The 27,418-nt window shown below is 38.3% G+C and overlaps 1 protein-coding gene across 1 annotated transcript in view; it reads right to left on the reverse strand.

Annotated features, from left to right (window-relative positions):
• Nucleotides 1-27,418, reverse strand: part of IQCH (IQ motif containing H) — a 56,968-nt gene that overhangs the window by 22,856 nt on the left and 6,694 nt on the right. The window contains exons 6-10 of the mRNA XM_062583806.1: nucleotides 24,114-24,197; nucleotides 21,617-21,792; nucleotides 14,895-15,086; nucleotides 3,356-3,476; nucleotides 1,294-1,580 (exon numbers count right to left, since the gene is read on the reverse strand). Of these exons, the coding sequence (XP_062439790.1) occupies nucleotides 1,294-1,580; nucleotides 3,356-3,476; nucleotides 14,895-15,086; nucleotides 21,617-21,792; nucleotides 24,114-24,197 (860 nt within the window). The remainder of the gene's footprint in view (nucleotides 1-1,293; nucleotides 1,581-3,355; nucleotides 3,477-14,894; nucleotides 15,087-21,616; nucleotides 21,793-24,113; nucleotides 24,198-27,418) is intronic.

Below are 27,418 nucleotides of genomic sequence, written 5' to 3' on the forward strand. Positions count from 1 at the left end.
TTTACACTGCAGCAGAAAGCGGTGTGTGGCCTCGGGCTGTAGGAGGGGAGCTGGAACGGAAACGGCAGCAGGCTCGCGCTGCTCTGCAGTAATGTTCTGCTCCTGAGACCGTGCATGCAGAAAGCTGCAGAGCTTTAATAGATGAAATGGGTGCTGCTAAACACGCTCGGGAGCCTGCACAACCCAGGTGGAAGACTCATTAGAACAAGGATCCACAGAGGGAATCCCACAGGAACATTTGTACAAGAAACAGTTTAAGCTATTGCACGAGCACATTTTAAGAAGTTATTACCCTTCAACTGAGAGGCTGCAAATGCTCTGCATTCATTGCTTCCAGTCCTCCACCTCTGTGAAGCAAACCAAGTTTGCGTCCATCACCATGATACCTTCAGTCATATGCACTGTCACGCAACAAACACTGACCTCAGCTTGTGTTTTGCTGACATGGGATAATTCTGTATCGGGTTTAAGATAACATCTATCATTCTTACTGCACAGTCTTCCCTCAGCCATTCTAAAAACCAAATGGAGAACAAAAGTGGCTTGAACGAGCAGAGTTTCCTTTTCATTTACAATGAGCTGGTATCCCACAGTCTGCTACTCTCCATCACCCGAGACACAATACCTTGTGGCTCAGGGCCTGTAACTTCCCGAGACATAACAACAGATTGCTTCAATTACCCATCCATACCTAAATTAGCCACTGTGATGTAAACTCAATTGTCCAGCACTACGTTCCCACTTGCTGTAAAAAACTATCAATATCCCTTCTTGCTTGGATTCATCCTCAGACTATACGTGCATTCTTCACAAGATGCTGGTTTACTAAAAAGAGTGCAATAATCCATACAATGATTTTTCGCAGAGCAAAATACAAGAGATTCAAAACTGTCAACATTTTGAAATTAAAATCCTCTTTGTGGTCTTAGCCATGAGACTATCCTCTCTAATTACCACTTTATTGCAGAATACACTTATTTTAGGCAGAAAAGGTCATTAAAAATTCAGATATTATTATTTTCTTATCACTCAGCTTTGAAAGAACCCCTACAGGCACTGCTGAGTTGTTACTCCTCAGGCCAGTGAAAAGATTCCTCAGGTCTAACTGGCTAGACCGGCTCTAAGTTTTATGATGTTAAAATTTCATATGCGTATCTCCACATGCTTCACTGCTTCAAAATAAAGTTTGTTCAGAGGGCAAGTTTTTCCCTTTATCTGCTGGTGTCAAAGAGGAACATAGACATTTCTTGATCTTAGTGGGAAAATACGAAGTAACATATCTGCCCCACTCACCTGCTGCTCCATCGTTTGTGGATGGATGAAAGTCACAAAGTCAACTGAAAAGTAACCGAGCACTCCCTTAGATTTACAGGTCTCTCCTATTTTCAAGCACAGCGAATTAAGAACTGCTGGATCAACAGAACATTGTGGAATGGTAGTGCCAGATGATCGCAAAGGGCCGTCAGCATGGAGCTGGTCTCCAGATGACATTATTTTTATCTTGCCTGTTGGTTCTATCAGCATATCCACTGTAAGGTTTGTGACATTTTCAGAGAGTGGGAAGGCTTCTATCACACCACCTAGTAAGAAATGAATTAGCTGTTAAGCTAGCAATAAAATTCATATGTGAAGCTCTTCAGAGTGCACAGAAAGAACCTCCCCCAGCTCCTGTTGTGCTCAGCCATTGCAGGAGGACTGCTATGGAGATACAGCAAGTAAGTGTAATGTGAGCAGCATAGCTAGAACCCATGAATCTCTTAGAGGAGAAAGATGGTATCTCCACTACTATAGCCCTGGACAGTTCAACCTACAGCTTCTGAGCTGCAGGTGCTTTGAGAGCAGTTCCAAACTGGAGTTATATCATGTATCTGACAGAACGAATATGCTCTTAGGTGATATGAATGAATCCTGGACTGTCCTAATTGCTGTACCCAGAATGGTATTGCAGTGGCAATGAGAGGGGGCAGGGGTGTCTCTGGGGGGCTTTATCTCCAACTGTGAACTACTCTGGGATCGCCATCTGTATGGTGGTCTGAGATAAGTAGGTCTGTCTGGTGGTATTCATCCACATGAGGAATTTAGCATGTAGGTGAGAAGGTCAGAAGAGCTGACTATAGGAAATCATACACATAAAAAAAACAAACAAACAAAAAAAAAACAAACAAACAAAAAAACCCCCACTATTTGGCATTTCCCTGCATTTTATTGTCTTAATGCATTTTTTAGGATAAACCAGAATATAATAAAAACTGGTGCCATATATGTTAACCAGCATTATTTTTCCAAAAAATATTTTCTTTTTTTTGAATTGCTATTATCAATTCAACAAATAGAAATTATGAAATGCATATATCTATTTTATGTAATGAAATAATACAACCGCAGGGCAGACTACCACAAAAATTTACTACTCGAGCACAAATACTGCATCTTCTCAGTCTAAAATTTGGCATCTGAATATCAGATTCTAACATACCTATGCAAAGCTCACTCAGAGATATACTGATATGTAGCAATTAGACAACACTTATCTGCACTGCCTTTTATGGCCAAACATGGACTCACTTCTGAGTTGTAGCCAGTTGGATATGGGCCAGCTCTGATCCATAGGTGCCCTGACTGAGTTACTGCTGGAAGCCCCGCTGAGGACTCAGCACTGTGCTAGCAAAACAGCCAAACCTGCAGATTGGAACTTGCTCATGTTCCTTTAGCTCAGAGGGCAAGAAAGAGCCCAGCAATGGTCTAACTGTGAGTCTGTACCCACATTCTGTACAGTGCAATGCACAGCATTACTGATCCACGCTGGCTGCACCACCTACTTAGAAGGCAAAAATTTGGGGAGAAAGCTCAGCTTTCACCCATGCTAGTTTGCTTAAAGATTACGAGCATAGCTGACTTTATACAAAGTGTGCCCATAGCATCTGCAGTGTATATATAGCTCACTTCTATATGAGCCAGGTCTTGCAGATGTTTGCTCACCAGTACCTAACAAAGATGGAGACTTCTTACACTTAAATATGTGCAGGCTCATATGCTAACCTTCCCTAATTAAGTCCTTCCTCAAATGTGACACGATCTCCAGCATAGTAACCTAGCACTAAGGAGTTAACGTTTATTGATTCAGAATCATGTGGGAAAGGTAAACCAGGATTAATATGGGTTAAATGCTTGGGTAGGACATATGAATGATAGAACAGTTGCCTATAATTCATTCTTAAATGAACATTTGAAGCATAAGGGGAGAAATAAAAAGAGATAAATATTTAAATGGGCCCAAGATTAACAAGAATATGGTATACAATATGGTATAATTACTCCTTTTAACACTTAACAGCGACTTTGCAGTCTTATTTACCTTGACTAAGAAATGTTTGGAGGAATTTTTCCCATGTAGGGAATCGTTTCTCATTGACTCGCTGTACGTGCTGAGCTAAAAGGCCCGGCAGCTCCTGGGAGATCTTCACCAAAGCTGGCTCCTGCAGAAACAAATTAAATAGAACCACAAGCAATTTTACTACAGAAATGAAAACTGCTTGTGGGGTGATTAAAAACCAGGCCTCCAACAGGCAAAAAAAAAAAAAAAAAAAAAAAAAAAAAAAAAAAAAAAGAAAAGAAAGAAAGAAAGAAAAAGGAAAAAAAAAGAATGTGGTTACTGTTTACTCACAGTCAGGAAACCTTTTTTTAATTTTTCTGCTTGCTACTCTTCCTTTCTATTGAAACCTGTCCTTCTCTGAAAGATGACTTCCCACCTTTCAGTATAGCGTCTATTTGATCATAATTTATATTAATAATTTGATCTGGCAATTGGAAATGCTAAGCATTTGGAAACTGCTTAGTGATCAATATCAGCTGTCAATAACTTGTTTTTATTTTGACACTGAGCTTATTGAAGTAGGCATATATGCCAGAAATAGTTTTACTGACTTCTTTATGTATAAGCTGCTATATAAACCCAATCAAAATTCATCCTGTTGTTACGACAAATTTCAGAGCAGAATCTACCAAAGGGGTTTATAAAGCAGGGAATACCCTTAGTACACTCTCCTACCTTTAAAATAAATTCCAAGTGAATTTGTGTCCCTAATCTTTGGCAGAATCTGATTTAACTTGTCCCCAGTTTTCTTTGCTATAGTATCACACACACAAAACCACCCCATTAAATACAGAAACTAACTGCATTGCTTTTACTGTTTAAAACAGTCCCAGAAGTATACGAGCATATAAAGTGCAAGGACCCTGACTCTATTGCTTCAGGCTCCTTTTCTTGCTGCTTCATAAGCATTCCCTTGCTTCCCTTGAGTCTCTTTGCTTCTAGTTTACATCCTCTCTCTCCAGCATCCTGTGCTTCAGAAGATGACCGGCCATCCTGTGATCTTGGCAATGTCCTAAGCCACAACCATGTTATCTTGAGCTTGAGAGGAACATGACAAAACCTTATGGCTAACATCTATAAATAGAGAAAAAAAAATCTGTTTTTACAGATCAGGGAATTTGAAGGAACAGGTTTTGTCATGAAACATATGATGTGACATACCCAAAAATATGAATTCAAAATCAACTTACTGTGATTTATCTATTGAAATGAGGAAAAGGAGGTTGACCAATGATTAGAGTATCAACTTGGCATATAGATACAGTATTCCCAAATGCTGCCTTCCTCTGAGATTTTGGGAAAATGACTTGGTTCGTGCCTCAAGCCAGTTAGCCATGAAAGGGGGCAAGTGCAGTGTGCTACTTCACATGGAAACGAGACAAAAAGGCATTAAAATATTGAGGTGTTTAGACATGGTGGTGATCTGGGTCACGTGGGCCCCTAACATACCTTACGAAGAGCGTGTTACTGATTTTAAAACATTTTTAAAAATTAAATATTTGTAGTCAGTATATCAATATACTTAGCAGCACAACCCCATCTTTTTAGCAAAAGTAAAAAAAAAAAAAAAAAAAAAAAAGGTAAAAAAAATGAGATCCAAGTTCAGAATTTATCCAGATCCAAGTCTTATACTGCTAGTCTTCTTTCAACAGAAACTGTAGCAAGGAATTGGGGATAGTTCAGCTGACTAAAACAACAGAAGAATGCACAAATATTGTTGGTCTTGTCCGAGTTTGTATTTGCTTTGAAATACTGTTAAGCCAAGAAGTCATGAGACAAGGTAGTTAGCTGTACAACGAAAATAAATGCAGCTTTGGAGAGAGGATCTGAGCCTGATGATGTGATGTGGCATGGAGATGCTGATCTACAAAATCAGTTTGCACCTCTCAGTGCATTCAGCAATACCTCTGCCACACGGAGCCTCGTTTCTGAGATCTAACGACTTAGGGCACTGTGCAATTTAAACAGAAATAGAAAAACAGACAAACAAAAGCTGAGGTGTGCAATGGGGCTGCCTGAAAGCTTTTGATAAATTACTGGGGGAAAAACCAATAATCCCAGCTGGATGTGCACAGGCATTTGAGAGTACTGTGACCAAGCTCGTATAATTAAAAATTAAGTTACAGGCGTATGAACTGGGCCACTATTTTCCATTGCAACCATTCTGAGGGACATGAGGTCAGCCATGACAATTCCATAATTTTTTTTCCCCTTTGGAACAAATGTTATTTCCCTGCAAATAAAGAAGCTGATGGGACCCTATTCTCCACGAGGGTCTGGTCAGATGCAGAGCGCCTGGGCCTGTCTGGCTCCTCAGCAATCACAGTGCCATCATGCGCCACTGCGGTCTGTCCAGAGGGTGGACATGAGACAGGCAAGACTTGTGCTAGCTCCTCACATGGCCCAGCATTGCTTCCTCAAATAAGGTCAAATAGCAGCTGAAGGGGACCTGAATTCAGGACAAACTCAGGACAGCTCTAAAGTCTATGGGGATGCACAGTGCCCGGGTGCAGGAGTATCCCGCACTTTAAAGCGCCTTCAGTGCTGGCTGGCTAGGAAGGACGCATGCACAAAAACTATTACCTTGCAAAAAGATGACGGTAGCTTTTAAAAAAAAACAATGCATTCAGGAAAATTGAGAAAATTTCCTTGTGAGATCAAATATGCTTTTAACAGGTAACACCTAAATAATCAAGGTGTTCTGAGAAGGGAGTCAGGCAACTGTTTTTTAAAGATCAGCGCCTGGAATTCTATTTGAACGGGATTTTTGCAACTGTAGGCTCTAAAAAGGCAATAATCCTGATTATAGGGAGTTTTAGTAGGTAAATTCAAGCCCAGATCCAGCATTCACTCATGAAACCAAACCTTTTAAAAGGATGACTGCTCTGTAGGCTAATTTCATTTAAATTGGACGGTATCTCCAGCAGAGCTTACCCATGTTTTATCTCTTTATGTGGCCCAAAACAATTCAGAATCATAGGCTCAATATGAACAGGGCTTTCAGTATATCTTTCTTAGCACAAGTAAAAAGTGAGCAAGCCAAATATTACAGTTTCTATGATGCAGTAATCTGTAAATCTATCCAAATCTGTTTTCTACTTTTTTTTATAACAATGATGAATACACATGAAACATATATATATATCTTTCCCTCCTTGAGTATAAAAGAATTTCTCACTCTGCTGCAAGCTGACTTTCCAAAGGCTGCCTTACAATGGCAGCTGCAACAAAAAAAACTAGGACTGACTGTGGAGTATATTGAAGGAACTGGGAGATGCACTTGAGAAAGATCAGTGCAGAAAAAGCCTATTGAGAAGACAGGTATATAAACAGAAAGAAGAAATAGACTAAGAAATCCCAAGAAAAACCTGGGGACAGAAAGAGGCTGTAGAGCAGAACGCATGAAAAAGACCTGTGATTTTTTAGCTAAAAAAACAGCTTGAAAGAAAATTATTTAGACCTTGCAAGCAAATAGAGTGAAGAAAGTAACTCCAAATAAGTAAAAGTGACTGGGCCAGAGAAGAACAAATCCAGCAGACGGATCGTCAGCAATATGAACTGCCGTATCTCTGCAGCAGTCAATGAAGCTATGGCAATTTACACCAGTTTTGCAGTATATCCCTTATACTGAGATCAGTGGAGCTATGATAACTTATTCCAGCTGCCTGGATGTGAATTGGTCCAGCTCTTCTTGCTCCTCTCTGCTAGCAGCACTGTTGAGAAAGCCCAATAACAGCTTAATTTTCATTGTCTCCTACTTTGCAAATTAAACTGTTGACATTCTTTCTAGTTCAGACACGTATGTGCTAGCCAGAACCACAATCCATCCCACTGAATAAAACAATCTGAAAGGTTTAAAAAAAAGGAAATGCTTTTGAAAGTGATACACCAACTGCCTTACCTACTTAAAGTTTGAAAATTGATTTAAAAACCAAGCATTTAATTGTTAAATGCAAATTTTAAAATTAAAAAGTGCCAATTTTGCCTTCTATGAGCTGGAAAAGTATGTCCCAATAGAAGGTAACACCATGTAAAACAGCCATCATTACCAAGTAACGCAAATGTTTTTTGTATGTAAAATTGCTTTGTAAAATATTTGCTCCATCTGCTGAAAGTAGCAAAGACAATTTTCCCTGGTAGCTAATGGCCCATTTCAGCTGTACGGCAAGCGATTCACCGTGGCTGCGACTTGCATTAAGTAGAACGGCGAAGACGGTGCACAGAATTCGCCACTTATGTAGTATTATCTGCTCGCCACTTCCCGAGAGCCCGGCCCTCATTACCGCGGCCCTCGCTTTGGATCAGCACGCAGGACGAGGCTTGCTCCGACTCGAGAGGCTTTTTGTCAAACTGAGGCACATATGTTATGCTTCAGCGCAGAAGCACAAAACAGCCACTTTCCTTGACTACAAGAACAAGGAGGTTAGTTCTCTTTCAACTTTCCAGCACTTAAACTGCTGTTCCTTTTTTCACACCACATGGGGCCACGGCTTTCTCTTCTGGCTCATGCTGTCACGGCGCACGCTGAGGATTTCAATATATAAAGATCAAGCACTCCTCCTAATTCTACATTCAACTATATGCACACGCACAAAAAAGCAGAAAACACTGGCCTCCTCCAAAAACCCCTCCCAGTTGCTTCAGTTTCATTGTATACTTTGCCGCTTACCATAGCTCCATTGAAAAGCACATGTTTACATTGTGCCCTGAACTACTTCAACATCTGCTAACAGACCAATAAAAAATAAATAAACCAGGATTGTTTAGAAAGAGAGATCCTTTCTATTTCCTCTCAACACTCCTAAACGGGCAACAGCAATATGGTGCTGAGATCCTTTTCTGTAGTTTTCGTCTTGGAAGACAATGTATGCAGGGAAATCAAAAGTAAAATCGCTATACCCTGTGCTAACAAAAATCAGACAAAATAAGATCTTAAAAGCTGTATCAGCTTGTCCACTATTTCTGCTATTTATACACAGCGTGTTAGTTTGAGATCTGGATGATTTTATTCAATAGTTTGTTTTCCTGCTCCCCCAAATACTCCATGTGGATTGCTATTTTGTGCAATAAAGCATGTATTTTGTGAGAAAGCGTGCTTCATTTTTCAGGGTTCTTTTTGTCTACTCTCAGAGTGAGGTAAACATTACACAATTACCATATTCTTCTAGAAGTCCTTTTTAATAATGTCATACACTCGTTTCAATGCAATATTTGCAAGATCAGGACTTTGGGGATGATAATACTCATCTCATATAAAATGAAAGAACTAATATTTAAGTGTGTCTTTTATATGTTTTAATTAGATCTCTGCAAATGCACAATCAATTCAGAAGCCCTCAGATTAGTAAGATTTTCCTGATTAGTTTATTTTTCTCTATTTCAGACTGTACAAATTTTGTTCACTTTCTTTTGCCCTCCTTTCTGGCTCATTTCCCTAGGGAAAAGATTTTAATGAATTCCAAAAGCATGATTTAAAATAGAAAAAAGACACCGTACCGATAATTCACAGTCCCTTCCCAGGAATTCTGTGTGAATCGCAGGGCTGTAGCGCTAGGGAGCAGCCAGACAAAACCCACGGCATGTTTCGCAAACAACACACAGTTAAACTTCTTTTATTCTTAGACTTGCCTGTGTGATACTTTTTGGATTTTAGCAAAATAAACATTTTTAAAATAATCCAGGCATTTTATTGCATGCAATAACGTTAACGGATTTCAGATTTCTTTAGTGCTCTTGCTTTATCCTCTCCTTCCACACTGTTATTGCTAAAAACTGGCAGTTAAATTCAATTGATTCAAAATATTCTGGATCCATATGGCCTAAAACCCTGGAGCTGAAGTTCTGATATTGCCTCACTGCTGTTTTCTAGCATTTGCCTCTACTCTAGTCCCCAGATGGTGGAAGTAACATTTAAACCTCCTTTCCTCTGCCTTGTACAATAGACCTTGGCACCATTTCAACTGTTTACTCCGGTAATTAACAGCACTGATACCACAACAATTACAACTCCTACAATCTTAACACAATAATGCTATGAATTAGTGAGAGCTAATGGCTGGAAGGTATAGTGGTTCCAGACTGCGAGATCTGTGCATTTTTAGAATAAAATAAAAGGTACAAACAGCACGCTTGCGGTAGACAATGATTACCTAGTAATTAGTTTACACAAAGCTTCCTATTTAATGGCAAAACGCTGTAATTAACGCGTGACAGAAAATCAAAGGGTACTTTGTAAGCATATGAAAAATTAACACTGCAGGCCTATAGTTTTATGTACTGATTAGAAGCATATTAAATCAATAGGACATACAAACCAACAGCTTGCATACCTGATTATTGTAAGTCTTAGGAATGGATATCATGGTTTTAATTTAACCGAGGGATACAATTATCATGCTTTATTTTGCTTAGGATTTGGAAATTACCTGAAACATCACTGTGGCAGCTACATAAAAGTAATAACAGACTGAATGAGAGCACTGCAGATTGTTCACAGATACGGCGAATATGTGAACTATTTAGGACGTTTTGTTGACAAGGCACTGCCCATTCTTGGAAATAACTTTCAGCGCTTTTTGCTTTGTAGGCAATCAAGTTTTTCCTTCAGCCTTTGGTTTCTTTCTCTTTTCCTATTAAAAACCACATCAAATTAGGGGAAATTTTAAAAGCCTGTCAAAATGCTGTAAAGGGATCTTTAGCAGAACTGTCAGAGTTTCTGGCCCTCTTCAGGCAGAAAAAATTATCACACCTGCAATTGCACATGCACAACAGCAGCAAAGGGCACTCGCTTAAGAAACCTCTCACAGACCCTTTGGTGTTACACCAAGACCAACTCAATTGCCTGCACTTTATTCTGCAGTTTCAGCAGTATTTGTAGCATTGCTTTAGAACGAAGTTGATGATGTTACAAAAGGTGATCAACCAAGGGGTGAAAATGAGTATCAGAAAGGGGGGAAAAGTGCTAGGAGTCTCTACTGTGTTCAGAAACAGCCTGAAATGATAGTGTTCTGGCAATGCCATGTTTCTAAAATTAAGTCTTTGAGAGTATGAGGACTGGCTTTTATTTTGACTTGTTATAAACATACGCTCTTTTCTCTGAATTCCTTACTTCAGCAAAGAAACAACATGTGCTACGTAAGCTTCAGGCTTCTCATAGGAACGAAAATCATTCAACTAGTTAAAAATCTCACCACTACTATTCCTGATTTTCAGATAATCACTAAGTTTATCTAATTACTTATTACAGGACTTCTTAAAGTTTACCAATAACATTTCAAGATACAGCCAGCATTTTATCTTGGCCTTTCAAATTGTAATTTTCCAATAGCAATCAATTGAAAATCCTGCAACATAGTTTGAATATTGCTTTGTTCAACACTGACTGAAATTTGGGGTTTCTGTTTAATACCACCTTTTGAAGAGACTTTGAGCTCCTTTTACTCATTTGAATGATCTAACAAGGATATGGTCTATATGAAAGAAAACTGGCACAATATTGTGACACAAGTGGAGATGGCAAGAGTCAAACACTGTAACACTTAAAATGGAAGGTTACCCATGCACATTAAATAGCATTTCTTCTACAACTAATAGCTAATAGAGTTGGGTTTTTTTTAATGTCTGTATTGTTATGATTGTTACAGCCAATTGTAACAGCTTAATGAAAAGAACACTTTTGCTTGTTTTTCCATGTCTTGCTCCATTCTAGTTTTTTCAGGTCTTTTCATCTTTATCCCTACATGTCTCCCTCCCTCTGTCCCCTGTCTGAGCTTCCTTACCTTTAGGATTGCTGCTATATAAACTTGCATTATATCGGTAGTCCTTGTGGTTAATGAATAGTTGCAGTATAATAAAAAGGAATTTTTAAATTAACCTGACTATTGATATATAAATAGTACCTAAACCACTAGATTATATGTATAGTTATACAAGATGGTGGGATGGCTGTATGCTCCTGTATTATTTTAGGTAAAAGGGAACTGTTAAAAGAACAAAACAGGCAACACTAACAGGATGGTGACATTACCCCTCCACTGAGAGGGAAGAGGACTGTGGCCGCTGAATAGAAGTGGAGCCTGCAGAAGGATCTGACCGGACTTCACCTATGGGCCCTGGCTGAGTCAGAGTCCAGGCGTGTCACAGGCTTTGACAGCCTGGTGTCTATTCCAAAATAAATAAAACAGACCAAATAACATACTTTGTAGACTACTACACCAGTCTCCAGCTTGAATTCTGAGCAGGTATCTGAGCACCTCTCCTCTTGCTTAATGCAAATACGGCTGCAGTAGATCTGATTAGTCCAGTGTCCTAACTCTGATCATGGCCATAAGTGGATGCCCAGGAAAGGTTATAAAAACGGAGCAAGTATATCCATTCCCCAGATACTCTCTCAGCCACCAACAGTTTGCAGCTCAGAAACTCGCTAAGTCAGAGAGAGTGTCAGTGAATTTAATAACCATAAATGGATGGTTTTCTCTTCAATGAATTCATTCAGTCTCACAGCTTAGATCTATATAAATATAGGTAAGATTTTTTCAAAACTTGAAAAAAATGAAGTGCTGACTTCCAGCAAGTGAGATGCCTAGCTTCTTAGCATATTTTGGAATACCACATATTAATAAGTATTATCTTTCTCTAGATATTCTGAATGGACCCTCATGCAATTGTCCTAAATACATTCTATATCATTCGCTCACTTACTCTAGTAAGCAGAATCATTTTTTTCTGCTATGCATGGACTACTTGAAACTTGGATAAGTAGAGTAAATAGTTTGGAAAATCACGATATGACAGCATCAGAGCATTTCACACGGAGCACATGCTTTACATGCACACCTTAAACAGGTAAAATCTGTGAAGTAACGTGCTTCTTCCAACAGCTGATCACGTTGCACAGTACAATTAAACTGCTAAGGTGTTTCAGAACTTGCTGATCTTTTCTACATATAACAGGGGCCAGATTCTTACATTTTTTCACACTGGAGAGTGGTGCTCTCCACAAATAGTCTCACTATAGCATGAGCACTTGTGGTGAAAGTGGTTCTCCTTGATACTGAATGCAACTGGAACTGGGCCTCAGGATGAAGGATTTTGCATGCTGGCAGACCTAGCAGTGCGCAGTAAGATGAAGGTTTACAGAGCCATTCTGCATAGTTTGTGAATTCAGCCCTTTATGCAGTTACAAGATAATTGTTCAGATACCTCAGATGCTACATTAAGTTAACATGGCAAAATACATTGATAATCTTGTCCTACATTTTTGTTTGCCCAGTGTTATGTCTGAAATGAGGAATCTAAAATCTCATTTTTAGATAGAATAGATTCTTATGCAATTCAAACTCACAAACTACATTATTTTTAATCTGTTGCCTACTACATACCAATGAGAAAAATCTGAGTATCGTGTCTTAAACTGCTATGCAAATGATGCTATTTGTAAGTATTAACATAATTTAGTGCTTACAGTCATATTCTCATTTCTAATAATTCTACCAGAATGGAGAGTCTTTTCACTGTACTCTTAGCCTGCAGGATAGTCTTTCATCAAGAAGCTGAATTTTTTAATAACCTGCCAGCATACGTTTTGTATGTGGCAGCCTATGCCAATGACACAATGTCTTCATTATCAAAAGAAACAGGTCTACATACTGTAATAGGACATTAAAACATGCCTGTGCTCATAAACTAATGCTTTGATGTTTAAATGTGTATCATTACAGTGGTATTCTGTAACAAAGGATGATTTTAATCCTCTGCTCTCAATGGTAATACTCAGTGGCGACTGCAATTCATTACATATAAAAGAGGTCTCCTGCTCTAGAAAAGAGGGCTCATGCAGAAGGCAGAAAAATGTGAACACTCGTATTCAAACAAGATGCTCAAAATGGCAGCAAAAGTTTTGCTCTTCTAGCTAAGCTAGCTGGAATACTGGTCTGGATTTATGGAAGCTTTCCTGCTGACTGTAAGAAATTAGATCAAATACATCGTTCCATATATATTTTCCGACTTCCAACAAATGTTTATGTGGAAGGGCTTCTAAAAGGCTGATTCCTGGCTGCATCAAAGTTCCACTTCAACGCAGTATAAAAGCAAAAACAGAGAAAGCCAGTTATCCCTATACCCTTTATTCAAATCTGCTTAGCCCCTGGAGAATTCAAAAGGCAGAGAAATAGGAACACTAAAACTAACATGAGGTGATGGCACTTTAAATAGGGAATTTATACCAGCAAAGACCTAGACTTGGTGGAAATTGTGTTTTATCATGTCTTCTGTTCCCACTCCATGCCTTCTGCCATGGTGGGAGCGGGATCTGAGTATATCCTGCTAGCTTTTTGTGTACCCAGACGGCTCAGTGGCCAGGCAATGCTCTCCAGTGCTCTACTTTATATTGCTCAGATTTGTACCGAGTGAAGGGTCCTTGGCAGGTGGGAGAAATTGTATGTTAAGTAAGTTCTGTGTTATTACATGGCATTACCTTGTAGCTGTCAAAAGCAATATAATCAGCACAATTTGAAATTTTAATATACAAAATAATTCAATCAAACAAAAGCTTTTAAACACTTTTGATTGAATAAAAAAAGCACTATAATGACTTGTTTATGTAAATTTAACAATTCTTTCTGGATACGTTCCTTCTGGCTTTAAAACAGTTACACTACAAATGAATTTGGCACAATATACAGAAATATCAAATGCTTATTGAAATGAACACATTTAAATACCAATAAATATTTGAACTACAAATAGTTTCCTCAATATCAGAACTAATGAAGTTAGCTGGATTTGTGATCTGCTTATTCAAAGCTCCCATTGAAGCTTTTTCTGTAGTTGAGATGTACCCCGTTACATCCTGTGGATTCTTAGGAATATCTTAGTGCATGAGGTCATACTTTTCCCGCAGTTAGGTATTTATAGGACCTCTCTCTTTACCTAAGCATCCACTATAATGAAACTTGTAGGACTCTAATGATCTCTGAGACCTCAAGTGTTCTGTCTTATGCAGTGGAAAATAGCTAACAGGTTTAAAAGTTATTAATACAGAGAAATGTACAGAAACAACAATCCTTAGGAAGCCAGATTAAAAAGTGATCAGTTTGTATCTGGCCTCAAACTGATTAGTATTGTTCAATTATATTAGTCCAACATTTATTCCAATAATGGCAAGTTTCTGTAAGGTTCTACCACCTATATACTTTTATTTACTCATGCCCTCACTTTAGATAAAAAACACTAAGAAAGATTTTTGTGTTATTGCATATGAATTAAATGATACGACGTCCAACTTATTTCCACAGTTGGATGTCAGACATTCACTTATATTTTGGAATATTTAACTGCCCTTTTTTATTTGAATTACTGTATCCTATTACTTTATACAAGCCAGCCTGAATTCTGTAATATCAGCTCTTACCAACATCTTAAAATGAAAGCTCAGAGAAAAGATTTATGGTGAGGAACTACTCTAGGAGAACATTAAGGAGTCGTAACAACAGACAAGAAACGCTACTCCTTAGTTACTTACATGGGCCCACTTACTACTCCATATCTCCGGGCTGCATCGTTGCCGCTCCTTCTGGAGCCAGGGGTAGCATTTCAAATGCAAGATAACATCACAGTAGGCAGTGCCATTTCCTCCAGATTCATCGTTCATTTTGAACAGCCAGCGCTGCACTTCCATGTTGTCAATGATCAGCTGACTGAGAATATTAATCATCTGTGGACCAAGTGATTACACAAAGATACTTTGCACTATGACAATATTAAACTGCTCCGACGTTTAGACATAGGGTTCTCTAATATTTGGACTTAAAATTTATTGTATAACTATAGTTTCTGTTTCTTAGAGATGTTTGTGCTTTTACAGTTATCTTGGATCCTGAACAAAAACAATCCTGAACATTTTTGGTCAAAAAACCTATTACCTACCTCCTGCACTTGAATCCACCTGGGCAGAGTACCAGACAGCTACAGAGCTGTACTCTGCAAAGGGGAACTTGCCTCTTCAGGCTTCTTTGCTACATCAGGATCTTATATTTTGGATAATCAGTATAGCTCTATAAACGGTTTTGACAGGGAATAATCTGGAATGGACTAGACTATTTGCAAAATCTGAGAAACAGTTGTGCCGGATCCTGGCATCTGCAAAACATCTGTGAAATTCTCGTACTAGGGAGTACATTATATGGTTATAAATATATGAAGGAGTTGTGAGGCAGGCTTTATAAAAAGCTGCTAATTATTTATCTGTATATGTACACAGATTTACATGACTTTAAACTGCCTTTTGCCCAGCTGGTGTAGTATGCAATTAGCCTCTTAGAAACTGTAAATGCCCTTGAACCCATTGAAAGTATCATCAGATCATGTTGCACTGCATACATTTTGAAATAGTAATTTTTGGGACACCTTGTTTATTTTTTGGACTATGACCTCAAATAGAATTTGTGTGTGTTCCTGCTGCTGTTATCTGTGGCTTTTGAGAACCCCATAAATGTGTTTGTCTTGATGACTCTCCTACAGTAATGAAAATGATCAATAATATTGTAAGGACTGTACCAATCAAAAGAGTTATGTGCTATCTTTAAGTGAAAATTGAATTGTGCTTTAATATAGTGTCACCTTTCTTTGATTATTTAACCAACAAAGTCAATATTTCTTATGAGCAAACAACAGCAGAACTTTTGTAATGCTGCACTATGAATCAAAAGTATTAGATTCATATAAATGATTTAACAACAAATCAAACACTTGTTTTTTAGATCGCTGATCATGTATTTGTTTATTCCTACTATGGAAGTTGCTATACATTTGTGTATCTGAGGTTATTTTCAGTGCTAAAGGTGATTAATAAAAAGTAAAGCAATGTGAAAAAATTCATTAAGCAGTAGGAATGCTTACAAATAATTGCCCTGATTATTTTCCTGTATTAGTTGTAGCACTACTATAAAAATAATTTTAAAAATCCTTCCAACAGACCATACTTACACATATCATTGCAAGTTGAAGAATTAGCTTATAGAATTAAACATTTAGCCCTTGAATGCAAAATAAATATATATGTGAAATGAACACACTATAGAAAACTCTTGTGCCTTGTGATTGCTTTTATAAGTTTGAGTTTAGTAATATTTTTGTTCTTTTCCTACTGGTCATGCTAACAAAATAGATGAATTTAGCAATGAAAAGCCAGATACAAGGCAAAATTTCAGTTACAGATATGCTCAGTGGATTTGGATTTGAACAAGCTGACTTCCTAAACATGTGAAATTTCTCTTTCATCAAACACTTCATTTCCCAGAAATCCCTGTTGTATTTTCAGTCACTGGTGAAACTCCTATTAATTTCATTGAGGCCATGACTTTATCCATGGCTCAGCAACCCAAGCTCTTTGAAGTAACTAGACCAAAAGGCCCTATGTATCCTCAAGAAAGAATCTGAGGAACACCAGAACAATTGGATTACTTCTTGATCGGATGTGGGTTACTTTCAATTGATGAGATATAACAGGAAGAAAAAAAAGAGAGGGAGAGAAAGAGAGAAAAGATAAGAGAAACTTCATACATGACTTAAACATGACTAATCAATTCAGTTATTAAAATTATACAGGTAACAGAGCAAAGTCTGCATCCAGCCTAGTGAAAACAAACCTCTGCTTACTGCCACATCGCAGACCACCTCCTGCTTACCTGCTCGGTGCTGTAGATGTCAGATTCTCCAGGAGGGGTCGGCACACAAGCACTGGCAAAGATGCGTTTACTTCCAGACTTGGTACTATAGAGATGAGCCACTTCTGGCACTGAGCCTAATATAGGCACGTTTAGCATGTCAGCCACTGCTAAGTCATCTTTGTGGGGTACCCCTCCGATAATGTAGGCATCTCTGCTCTGGATAAGAATTTTTATTTTTTTGATTGTCTTGGGACTGTACTTCAGCTGCGTGGCTAGGCACATGTGATGGCTCTGTATAAAGATAACATTATTCTTCTTAAAAGGTGTTCTTTTCTATTCCATAAACCTAATTTATAATGTTGCACACAATAAATACATTATTAATAGCAGGCTGGGTTATGACCTATCCTGTAGCTTAGCAGTTTAAATTGATAAAAGCTGTTGGGGTGAGGCTCCATAATCGTGCACATCTTTAGTGTGTCAGAAATGGGCTCACTGGGAATAGAACTAATTACTACACATCTGTATTTATTTGATCCATGCGGAATTATCCTTCTGTCAGTCGGCAAAGAAGCTGGTGGCCTTTGGATAATAGTGATTCATCTCAGCAACACTTCTGGCATGGTTTAACTCTAAAGCGCCTAAAAATCAATACAAAAAATGAAGAAAAAACCCTATAGCAGAGAACGTATTTCACCATACAGTTCAGCAGTATTTTAAGTGATTCCCTGAGAATAAAACACTTTGATTTACAAAACCTTTCATTGATCACATTAAATTACTGGGGATATACATTTCCATTATACAGTAGTTCTGACTGCTACTGTAAACTGAACTGCCCAACACTGAGGGAGGCAATAATAGCTTTTTGTTGTTTAAAGTACAAACGTTTCAATTTTTTGGAAGTTATTTGTCATTTCTCCTAAAAAAGAAAATACCTATTGCTGGACAAGATGCTCAGAGATGCCATAACCTGTAAATTTAAACTAAGAACATCAGTCATGGTAGGTCAAATCTCAGAAATATTTGCTGCAACACATCCTATGCAACATTTGCAGATAACCTAGTTATCTTTTTTTGAAGGTATACAGGTGCACTGGGACAGATAGGGATGGGTATTATGGATGAAGATTACTACAGACACCCATTGCAAAAGATTGCAATAAACAAATCATAACAAGAAGGAAGTCTTCTTTACATTGAGATTTCTTCTAGTTTAGAGCCAGTTCAGGAAGGCATTACTTTTCATGATAGCTTAAATACTGAATTTATTAGGGATTTCCAGGATTGGAAAACACAGAATATTTTCCTTCAAAGTCCTGAGTATTTCCTCCCCAGAGACTGAACCACAAATCCTGATTCCGCTTCATGGATGGGGAAGATTGTGAAACAGAGATGGAGAAAAGGAATCTGTTCTGTCCCTTCCCCAGTGACTTCTCATGCCAAACTAATAGCTCCCCAAAATGCCCAAGTCTCTCTGTGAAGGAGTCAGACATACTGCAGGGAGATCAGAGCTACATGTCAGAGAAGTAAGATACTCTTCAAACTTCTAGCAGGAAAAGGGAGTCACAGAAGCTACAGGAGAAAAGAGAGAACAAAAGCATCCTGGAGTCTTTTTTCTTCTGTCAGTTTTAAAACAAACTCTTAATGCTCTGATTTGGTTGTTTCTTTTCTCCTAGGCCCTGGTCTAAAAGCAGGGAGATGGGCCACGCTGCTGGTCTTGTGGCAGAGTTCGGCCATGTAGAGAACAGGATCAATTCCCAACCCCGGTCACTCGCTCCCTGGGGCCACAAGCGGTGATGTAGGGAAGAGATTTGCTTTGTGTCTCTCAGTAATGGATTTTACAGTTAATTAAGGAGTGCAGGAAACAGGCTGTAAAATCTAGTTCATTCCTGCTTTGAGAGTGGTATGGCTGTCATGATATATGGTAGTGTGAGTGAAAGAAGGTAAAAGCAGAAGAACTGAGGAATCCTCAGAATTCCAGCATGATGCTGAACAGAATAACGATCAGTAGCCAAAAGGCTAGTTCTTGGTTCTCAAGCCTGTTGATTGAAAAAAACAAACAAACAAAAACAAAACAAACCCCAAACCTCTTGAGATCAGAAAAGCTGAACTTGGCATCAGCTTCACCATGACGGGTAAAGCTACCACTACACAGTTTGACTTGCTGCTGCCTGTGAATCAGCATAGCTTAACCCTGTCTCAACACTGTTTCACCTTGCTGCACGGAGTCACAAGAGATCACTGTAACAGCTAGCAACCACCTAAGGACAAAGGTATACGGACACCCCCTTTCTCCAGGCCCTCTCTGCCTTCCCTTTGCAGACACCAAGGACTGGCACAGTGCTGCCTGTGTCTGCATTCCTTTTCCACTGCTTTTCTCCCCCATCAAGCTCCATCAAAACAGCTAGGAAATTGGTTAAGGCTGATTTGTACCTCTAGGATTGCTCACAGGAGCCTTCTAGAGATGGCCTTCAAGCCACACCTTCATACTTCAGGAATAACTGTAGATACATTTAGGTGCAACAAAAGGTTTTATGAAATAATCCAGATGCAAGATACTTCAAAAGAAGTATCTTGTAGATACTTCTTGTAGAGAAAGCTCTAATCATTACACAAAAGAAACGACAACTAAACTCATGGTCACTGAAGCCAATGGGTAACTCGCATCAGATAGGAGTACAGATTCTTCCTCACACAAAAGATATATCCTGTATATAGGACACATGAGCTGCCATATGGTAAAGGACATATGCCTGGTGAAGACAAGGCAGTTTGAGGATTTCATATATTAACAAGGGTACCACACTGAACAGGCAAGGTTATATCTCAACCTGGTATCATGTAAAACCTATGCTTGCCCATTCTTATCAATGGCACTTGGCAGTAAAACACCTCTCAGGATGCTGAACCGGGTGAGGAGCATGACCATATCCATGAGAGCCCTGTAGCCTCTGTAAATAGGTGAGCCTTCTATACCTGAGTATGTAGAAATTTCCCAGTAAATCAAAGCTACATAATTGTCACCACTGGGCTTCACAGGGTTGTTTCCTCTTCACTTGTAAAACAAGTTTTGCCCAGAATGTCTCAACAGAAATTGGACTGTCTGAAAATGGTCTGCTTTTACATTAAAACGATATCAGTCAAACCACTGTGACCAAAAATCAGTTGGCAAATACATCTTCTATTCCTGGTCAGCATGTCTGTGTTGATCAGCACATCTTTCAGTTCATAAAATGAAGATTTTTAGATAGTATTTTTGTTGTATTTTATTTGGAAGGCTCCATAAAGCTTCTGACATGTGGTAGCTAGTACTGGAGAGACAGGCTAGTATCCAGAGGAAAAAAGCTACAACGGTCAAAGTTCAACTGAAAAAGAATAAAACATATCCCTGGTGTTTAGCAAGGATTTATCATCCAAGTAATTTACTTTACAAGATGAAGGGCTAAATTATGGCTCAGCATAGGCATATGCAATGTCAGTAAGTTTCTAGTGTTCAGATAAAAGGCCTAAAGAAAAGCTAGCTCTTAAAAGAACACACACATTTTGATGATTTTCTCTAACTTTAGGGAAGAATACATTCATATGCGCAGAACACAGTCTTAACTATGGCAAAACTAGCAGACATCTCTGACTCAGTAGTCCCTTCCTATACAGTATAAGAGCTAAGCACTTTTCACATGTGTTTTCAAGAACAAAAATGAATTCATACATGTACTTAAGTGCTTTGATGAACAGTATGCTACTACAGAGCTACATTTGAAAAGCTTTTTTTTTTTTTAAACCTTCTGAAGTCATTAATTTCAATCAAAATATGGTACAAATTATGATACAAATACTTGTTTATCAAAATACCTAGGAGAGGGATCTTAATATATTTTGAAAACAGGAGTAGGGCTTTGAGTATAGAGGGCATAGAGATAAAATGTATCACAGAATTTTGTAACAGTGGAATCTCAGCTAAGATACTGTGGATACTGTGGAAAATTAATATTTACAATATATAATTCTTCACTGTATAGTAACTTCACTGCATTGCAGTATTTTCAGAAGCATTGTACGTAGTATGCAGTAGTTTAGGTATTTTTTTAAACCATGTTCCAGCGTGCGAATTTAAAAATGGCTTGACAGGTTGAGAACTAATATTTCTGTATTACCTAAACTAAGTAGTTACAAGCTCTGTTCTTTAAGAAGCTCTAAACTGGATTTCATTGCAACAAATACTACAAACCATGAATGATTGGATGCTGGGCTACCCAGAGATAAAGTTTGAGTAATAAGAATGGTTTATTGCTATGATTTGCTTAGAGGTATAAATCTATCAAGTTCACAGTCCCAAACATATACTACAAATGGACAGTGGTCTATAGGTAGCCAATATAGGACTATCTCAACTAAGTCTATAAAGCTAAACTGGGATATTTATTTCCAATTCTCTAACTAGTAGTCTAATCAGTAAAGCTCTTAAACTTGCAATAATATTTCACTGATGTGTACCAGAGCGTTACAAGTTATAAAATTTCCAATTTAATTTTACTGCATCCCTCAAGCTGTAGTAATTAGAAGACAAACTCACAGGGAAGCTGTTTATAGCTTCAGGGGTGAGAATTTTGAACCTGTCCTGCAGGTCACCCATGTCCTCAGGGTTCCCAGATCTAACAGCTGCCTGCAGACCCAGGAGTTTATTGTAATACTGCAGTAACTCCTCACTCAGATGAAGGGGGCAGATGTAGATGACGTCCACGTTGGCATCTAAAACAAAGGAGCACAGTGTTCATTAGTGGGATAAAGGTAGGCTCCATTCAGAACAGCTATCTGATCATCCCTCCTCATTTGCTAACAAACAGTTTTGCTAAAAGAACATGGAAAATAAAAATGAGATCTGTAACTCCCTACTCTTCATGGTTTAGCTGCTTTTTCTGTACTTCAGCGTTTCTCTGAAGACAGGTCAGCAACCCAAAGAAATAGCTGGTTTTCAGAATTCAATCTGCAGAACATACTGGGGGCAGAATTTTGGAAGTGTTGCAGGGGGATTTATCTGCGCGACTCACATTAACATCAATGAGAATTGCGCACTGCTTTAAAAATATATCCCATTAACTTCAGTAAATTATAGAACTGAGCTATTAAGTTTAGAAAGCTGATGAAATTGCAATTTCATACTCTGCCTTGATTTTGCATGGTCTGTTCCTATTCTTGTCCTGTCCACATAAAAGCTCACAGTAGGATACCATTAATAACTATTGCTGAGCATGTGAGTGTGCAGATTAGCTAGTTAAATACCACAGTGTGAAAATCTGTTTTTTTGCATGTGAAACAACTTGGGCTGAAAGACAGTATATACACAAACACTTTGAGGTGAGAAAGTGAAAGGCATTAATATATGCCATTTTAGAAAATTTAAATGACTATGGTCTTCTAAAATAAGAGTGTTAACAGAGGAGCTAATGAATTAATTGGCCTTGCAACATCAACAGAACATGCTGCCAAAAAGCACTCCTAGATTTTGATCCAGCTCCTGCCGAAATCAGTAGGAAGTCTTTCATTGTTTTTACCGGGCTCAGGAAGAAGAGCCCTGAAAGTGCCAGAGACAAATGCTATTAAATGGGAATGAATCAGAAGCAAAGCACGTATTGGAGTAAGAAAACTCCGAACCTAACACTATAAAGGATTGAGATACCCCCCACTCGTTCACTTTGTTTTGCCATGCTGCTGCAGGCAAACAACCCACACTAAACATGTCAGGCCAAAATCTCTGCTAAAGCATTACAGCATCTGACAGCCAGCCCCATGCCTCAGCCCTGGTTGAGCCTTTATATAAAACTTTTTAAAGGAGTTAGAAGAACAGTTCACTAGATCTTTAGTGAATATTCACTATCATATTTAGGCATTTAGTCAGACTTGCAAAATCAGCCTGAAAATTTACCAGTCGGGGTACAAAAAGACTACTCGCCCATGTTAGCTGTAACGCTGAAAGCACTGTCAAAAAAATGGCAAGCCCAAGTGAATTTGGTGAACAAAATGCTGCAAAAAAGTTTACTATTCTAACACTGCCCTATAAAGAGATATAAAAATCTGCTTTGGACACAGTGGGGCTCCAGAGACAGATTAGATAGTAGCAGGTCACATCAAGCAAGGAAATCCTTCTAAAGAAAAAAAAAATAGTATGGTAAATGCCAATGTTCTTCTGTCATGCACAGGTAAAGCATTTGATGTAGTTAATAATTTAGTTAATAATTGACTAGTTTGTATCTTACTTGTGATCTATTTTATATTCTACAGTGGAACCAGTTTTCATGTTTACAAATTTTAAGGTGAGAAAGAACGCCTGTATAATGTGTTGACTTTGTCTCTTTTAGTTTCTAAATATCATTTTAGAGACAAAAAGATTCTATGTTAAAAAACTGCAAAATAAAACTGTGCTAGGGAAAAACAACATTAGTGCCTAGATAATATATAAAGGCAATTACATTATTATTTTAGGCAACTGTAAATTTCTACATCTAATATATTTTTCTTACAAATTTACTAAATGGCATTTATAAAATAATAATGATACTGAAATATATATGAATCATGTAAAGTATGTCATTCCAGGGAGCACTTGACAAACAATATTCTTCATTGCTTTGCTTAAAAAAGGACTGTCATTCTAGCAAAAACTTTTTAATGTATGGCTCTTGCTCATCTGCTAATTTTAAAAAAAAAAGTTTTAAATAAGGGCTTGCTCTTTTCTAGCACATCTTTCTTCCCATATGAGCCTGAATGCACACTAGCAGAATTAGCTACCGAATTTTGTAGAACACTAAGCACTTTTGATTGTTTGTGGTGCTAAGCATGCCACAGGATCAGGCTGCTTTACCTTATCATAGAGTTAAAAAGATTCAATAGGCTCTTCTTATGAAGAAATTGTACAGAAGCAAATGGCATAGCAGATAAATTACTTCTGAGCTTATATGTTCTCTACACTTAACATTAATACAGCAAGAAAGTCCCCATCAGTCATTCTCTTTTACTCACAAATATGGGTAAGTAACAATCAAAACATAGCCAGGCAACAGCTCATAACATACCCAGTATGTCGCACAGCCTTCCCATCTGCAAATTCTGCTGAAGAGCAAAATCAGGAATATGCTCACGGATGCACTGGGAATACCCTGAAAAACAATTGAAGTCCACCCCAAATCTATTCAGAAACCCTTGGCATATATTTGAAAGAAACATTTTTTAGATAAAAAAACTGTAATAGAAGTATCTCAAATGCCAAAGATAGCATAATGATGCATAAATACATCATCTTCATGAATTAATTTTATTAACAAACTGATGTAACATCATTTTTGTGCGACATGAGATTCTAAATAAAGATCTAAATGTTGCACACTTAGAAAGCTTTATAATTCAAAACTATGAACATCTGACTATTTTAAGTCTTTTATGCTGCTGGATTTTTTTTTTTTTTTTTTTTTTTTTTTTTTTTAACAGAAATAAATGTTATCACCATTGAGTGAGAATTCTGGCAGAGTGGTACATTTTGTCCTTCACACAGATAAAAGACAACAAAAAGACTTCATTAAAGAGATGTCTCAGTGATACCTGATCACTTTGTTACAGAGGACGAATGAGTGGCAGCCTGTCTGAGCTAGGATTTTCTGCTTGGAGGTTAGACTTCCACCTGATTACATATTCCCATTTTAACAGATTTCTGCAAATGACACAACCATTGTAATTATACTCTCTAATTCTGTAGATTTTAAACTGAGTTAATTCTAAATTAATCAATGTGTATATACAACCACACATATCGTGTATCGCTAGTTGCAAGCCGTGATTGAATCAATAGTAAGTTCAGCCTAACACTCAGTGTTTGACAGATTTCTGACTGATCTGTTAACAAAATCCATGCAACATTTCCATATATCTGCACATGACTAACCATCTGAAACTTAGAAAAACTTAGTCTGACTGAAAGTTGTTCTGTATTTCAGCACTTTCCTTTTGGAAGATAACAACAGTAGATCTTCCAGGCAAAGTTGCCTCTCTTTTACTGCAAGGACAATCATTGTAAATAATCAGTTAGCACACTAAGATGATGTGGCAATGCCTTGTTGTACATAGGGGAGCAAAACGTAATAGAAATGGAGATGACCAGTTTTATTCTTAGTAATTTCTCTTAAAACTTGCACTTTGTATCTAGCACAGTGTACCATGTACCTGCAGAATTATATCAAGATAGAAGATGCTGAGCTTTGGGCCACACAGTGTTGAACTACAGCAATTTGAAAAAGCTTGTTCTGGTTACTTTAACCCGAGACTCAGGGCTTTATTTTATTTATTTTTTCTCTAAGGTAGAAACCAATTTTAAGCCACTAACAATGCTGTTTAGCAATTTCAAAGGATTCAAACTTCAAACACAGAAAGTAGCTGATTTCCCCACACTAAACTGCTCATGAAAACAGATTTGTTCTTAAGGAATTCATCTGAGCAGGAAAAATACATGCAAATGGCACTTGGAAAATAAGTAATTACTTAAAAGAGAAAATTGTTAATATTAGCTATAGGATAAAAGTTAAAACTTGTATGTGGCTGTAGTTCTGCAGATACACTACAGCATTATACCAACTACCATATGTACTTTTCTAAAAAAGGTTAATAAAACATTAATTCAGAGTACATTAGCTCCCATTGTCAAGAGCCCCTTTGATTTAAGGAGTGGAATATTCACTCCTTGTGAATCATTCACCTTCCAGATGACATTATGAGCCACATTAATCCTCACACCTGACACATTTCATATCCTCAGTTCTTACCTGGCAGGTCATCCGACACTGCTTATTAAAGGCAGATGCTTAATATTCCATTTTGTGCAGTTGAAACAAAATCCACCCAGAATAAATGACACGTACGGTGATCACATTCTGAATGCTCCATTACAACTATAACCTGGGCCTTCATTTCTGTTCTGTTCTGTTCAGCTGGTTTAGGTATCACTTAACATTCTGAGCTCCCACGTTTGGTCTGAAAAACGTGAATCGTTTCACGTAAATTTGCATTTGCCAGAAGCCAAAGCTCCTATTTCGATTCAAAGAACCACTGCTTTAGGTGCCATACGCTGGCAATCTGATCAAAGTGAACGCTGAGTTGTGTCCGAAAGCAGGAGCTGGCAAGGGCAGAGCACCTGAGGACGCGTCTGGTCGCTTACGCAGGCACCCGGGCGCTCCAGTCCGCGGCAGGAGCACCCTTGAACAGGGACAACTACGGATTTTGATCTTCACTTCAGCGGCACTAAGAAACACTGAGGGCCCTCCTGCCTTGCGCTAGCTTTACGATAGCGTATGTTCAATGCCTTCCGTGGAACGATCCCCATTTGCACAGGGGTAAGGATAGGGAGAGTTATGGGAGTACTAAAAAGGGGTGAGTGAATTAATGGCAAAGGGCCTGCTTTCACCTCCCTTTTCAACCTCAGCCATGACCTAATGCCCCTTAATTGCCATTTTCTTCATAAATTTTGCCTGTCTCAAAGCACCTTCCCTCAGCAAAGAATCCAGAACAATTTTCAAACTTTGCTTTGGAGGCAGGAGTAGCAGCATAAAGTAGGGGAGAGGGAGGGAAGGGAGTGTTTAGCGACAGTCCGAGGTCTGAAGGAGGAGGAGGACAAGAAGCTGTCCAGGATGCAGCCACCTTGGGCCCTCCAGTGCTCGAGCTAGGTCTGATAAATAATACCTAATTTTTCCTACTATGCTTCGCATGCCTACAGTTTAATTGAACAGCTTTCATGAAAAAAAATCTAGTTTTTGTTTTGGTGAAATAAATGGAAACGTTTGTTCCTCACAGCGGTATAATTTGATCCCTTCACTTTCCCTTTCACTGCATTATTTGCAGAAATTTGACATGAGCCTGACCTTGTTCTCAGAATGAAAAATGCTGAAAAACCCAGTTACAACCATATCCCAGTTTATTGGAATTCCACTTGTATGAGAAGAAAACCAGACTGACTTGCCCTTACAGCTGAAGCCAAGGAAACGTGAAAGGGGAGTTTCAGGCTCTCTTTTTGGCTACCAAGACGGAAGACAGAAATCACTAATAGCACATTGTCAAACTTATGTGTTCATCTACTCTGTCCCATTTCTGTAATTTAGACGCATTTTAATGACAACCCATAACTCAGGCCTTAAAAAAAAGTTCACTGAAATCAGCTGACGTTTTGCATATTTAGTCCTCTTAGACTCTGAAATACGTTACTTGCTCAAGTTGTCTACGCTGCTACAAGCCTATTCAAATAGACTTCTTTATTCTAATGTTCCATAAGGCTGGATAAAACAAGGCAAAACGTTTCAGTATCATAGCTAAGGATACTTAGCAGTTCTTTTCCAAAACA

Source organism: Rhea pennata, chromosome 10, assembly GCF_028389875.1.
Source record: "Rhea pennata isolate bPtePen1 chromosome 10, bPtePen1.pri, whole genome shotgun sequence".
Classification (NCBI taxonomy): Eukaryota; Metazoa; Chordata; class Aves; order Rheiformes; family Rheidae; genus Rhea; species Rhea pennata.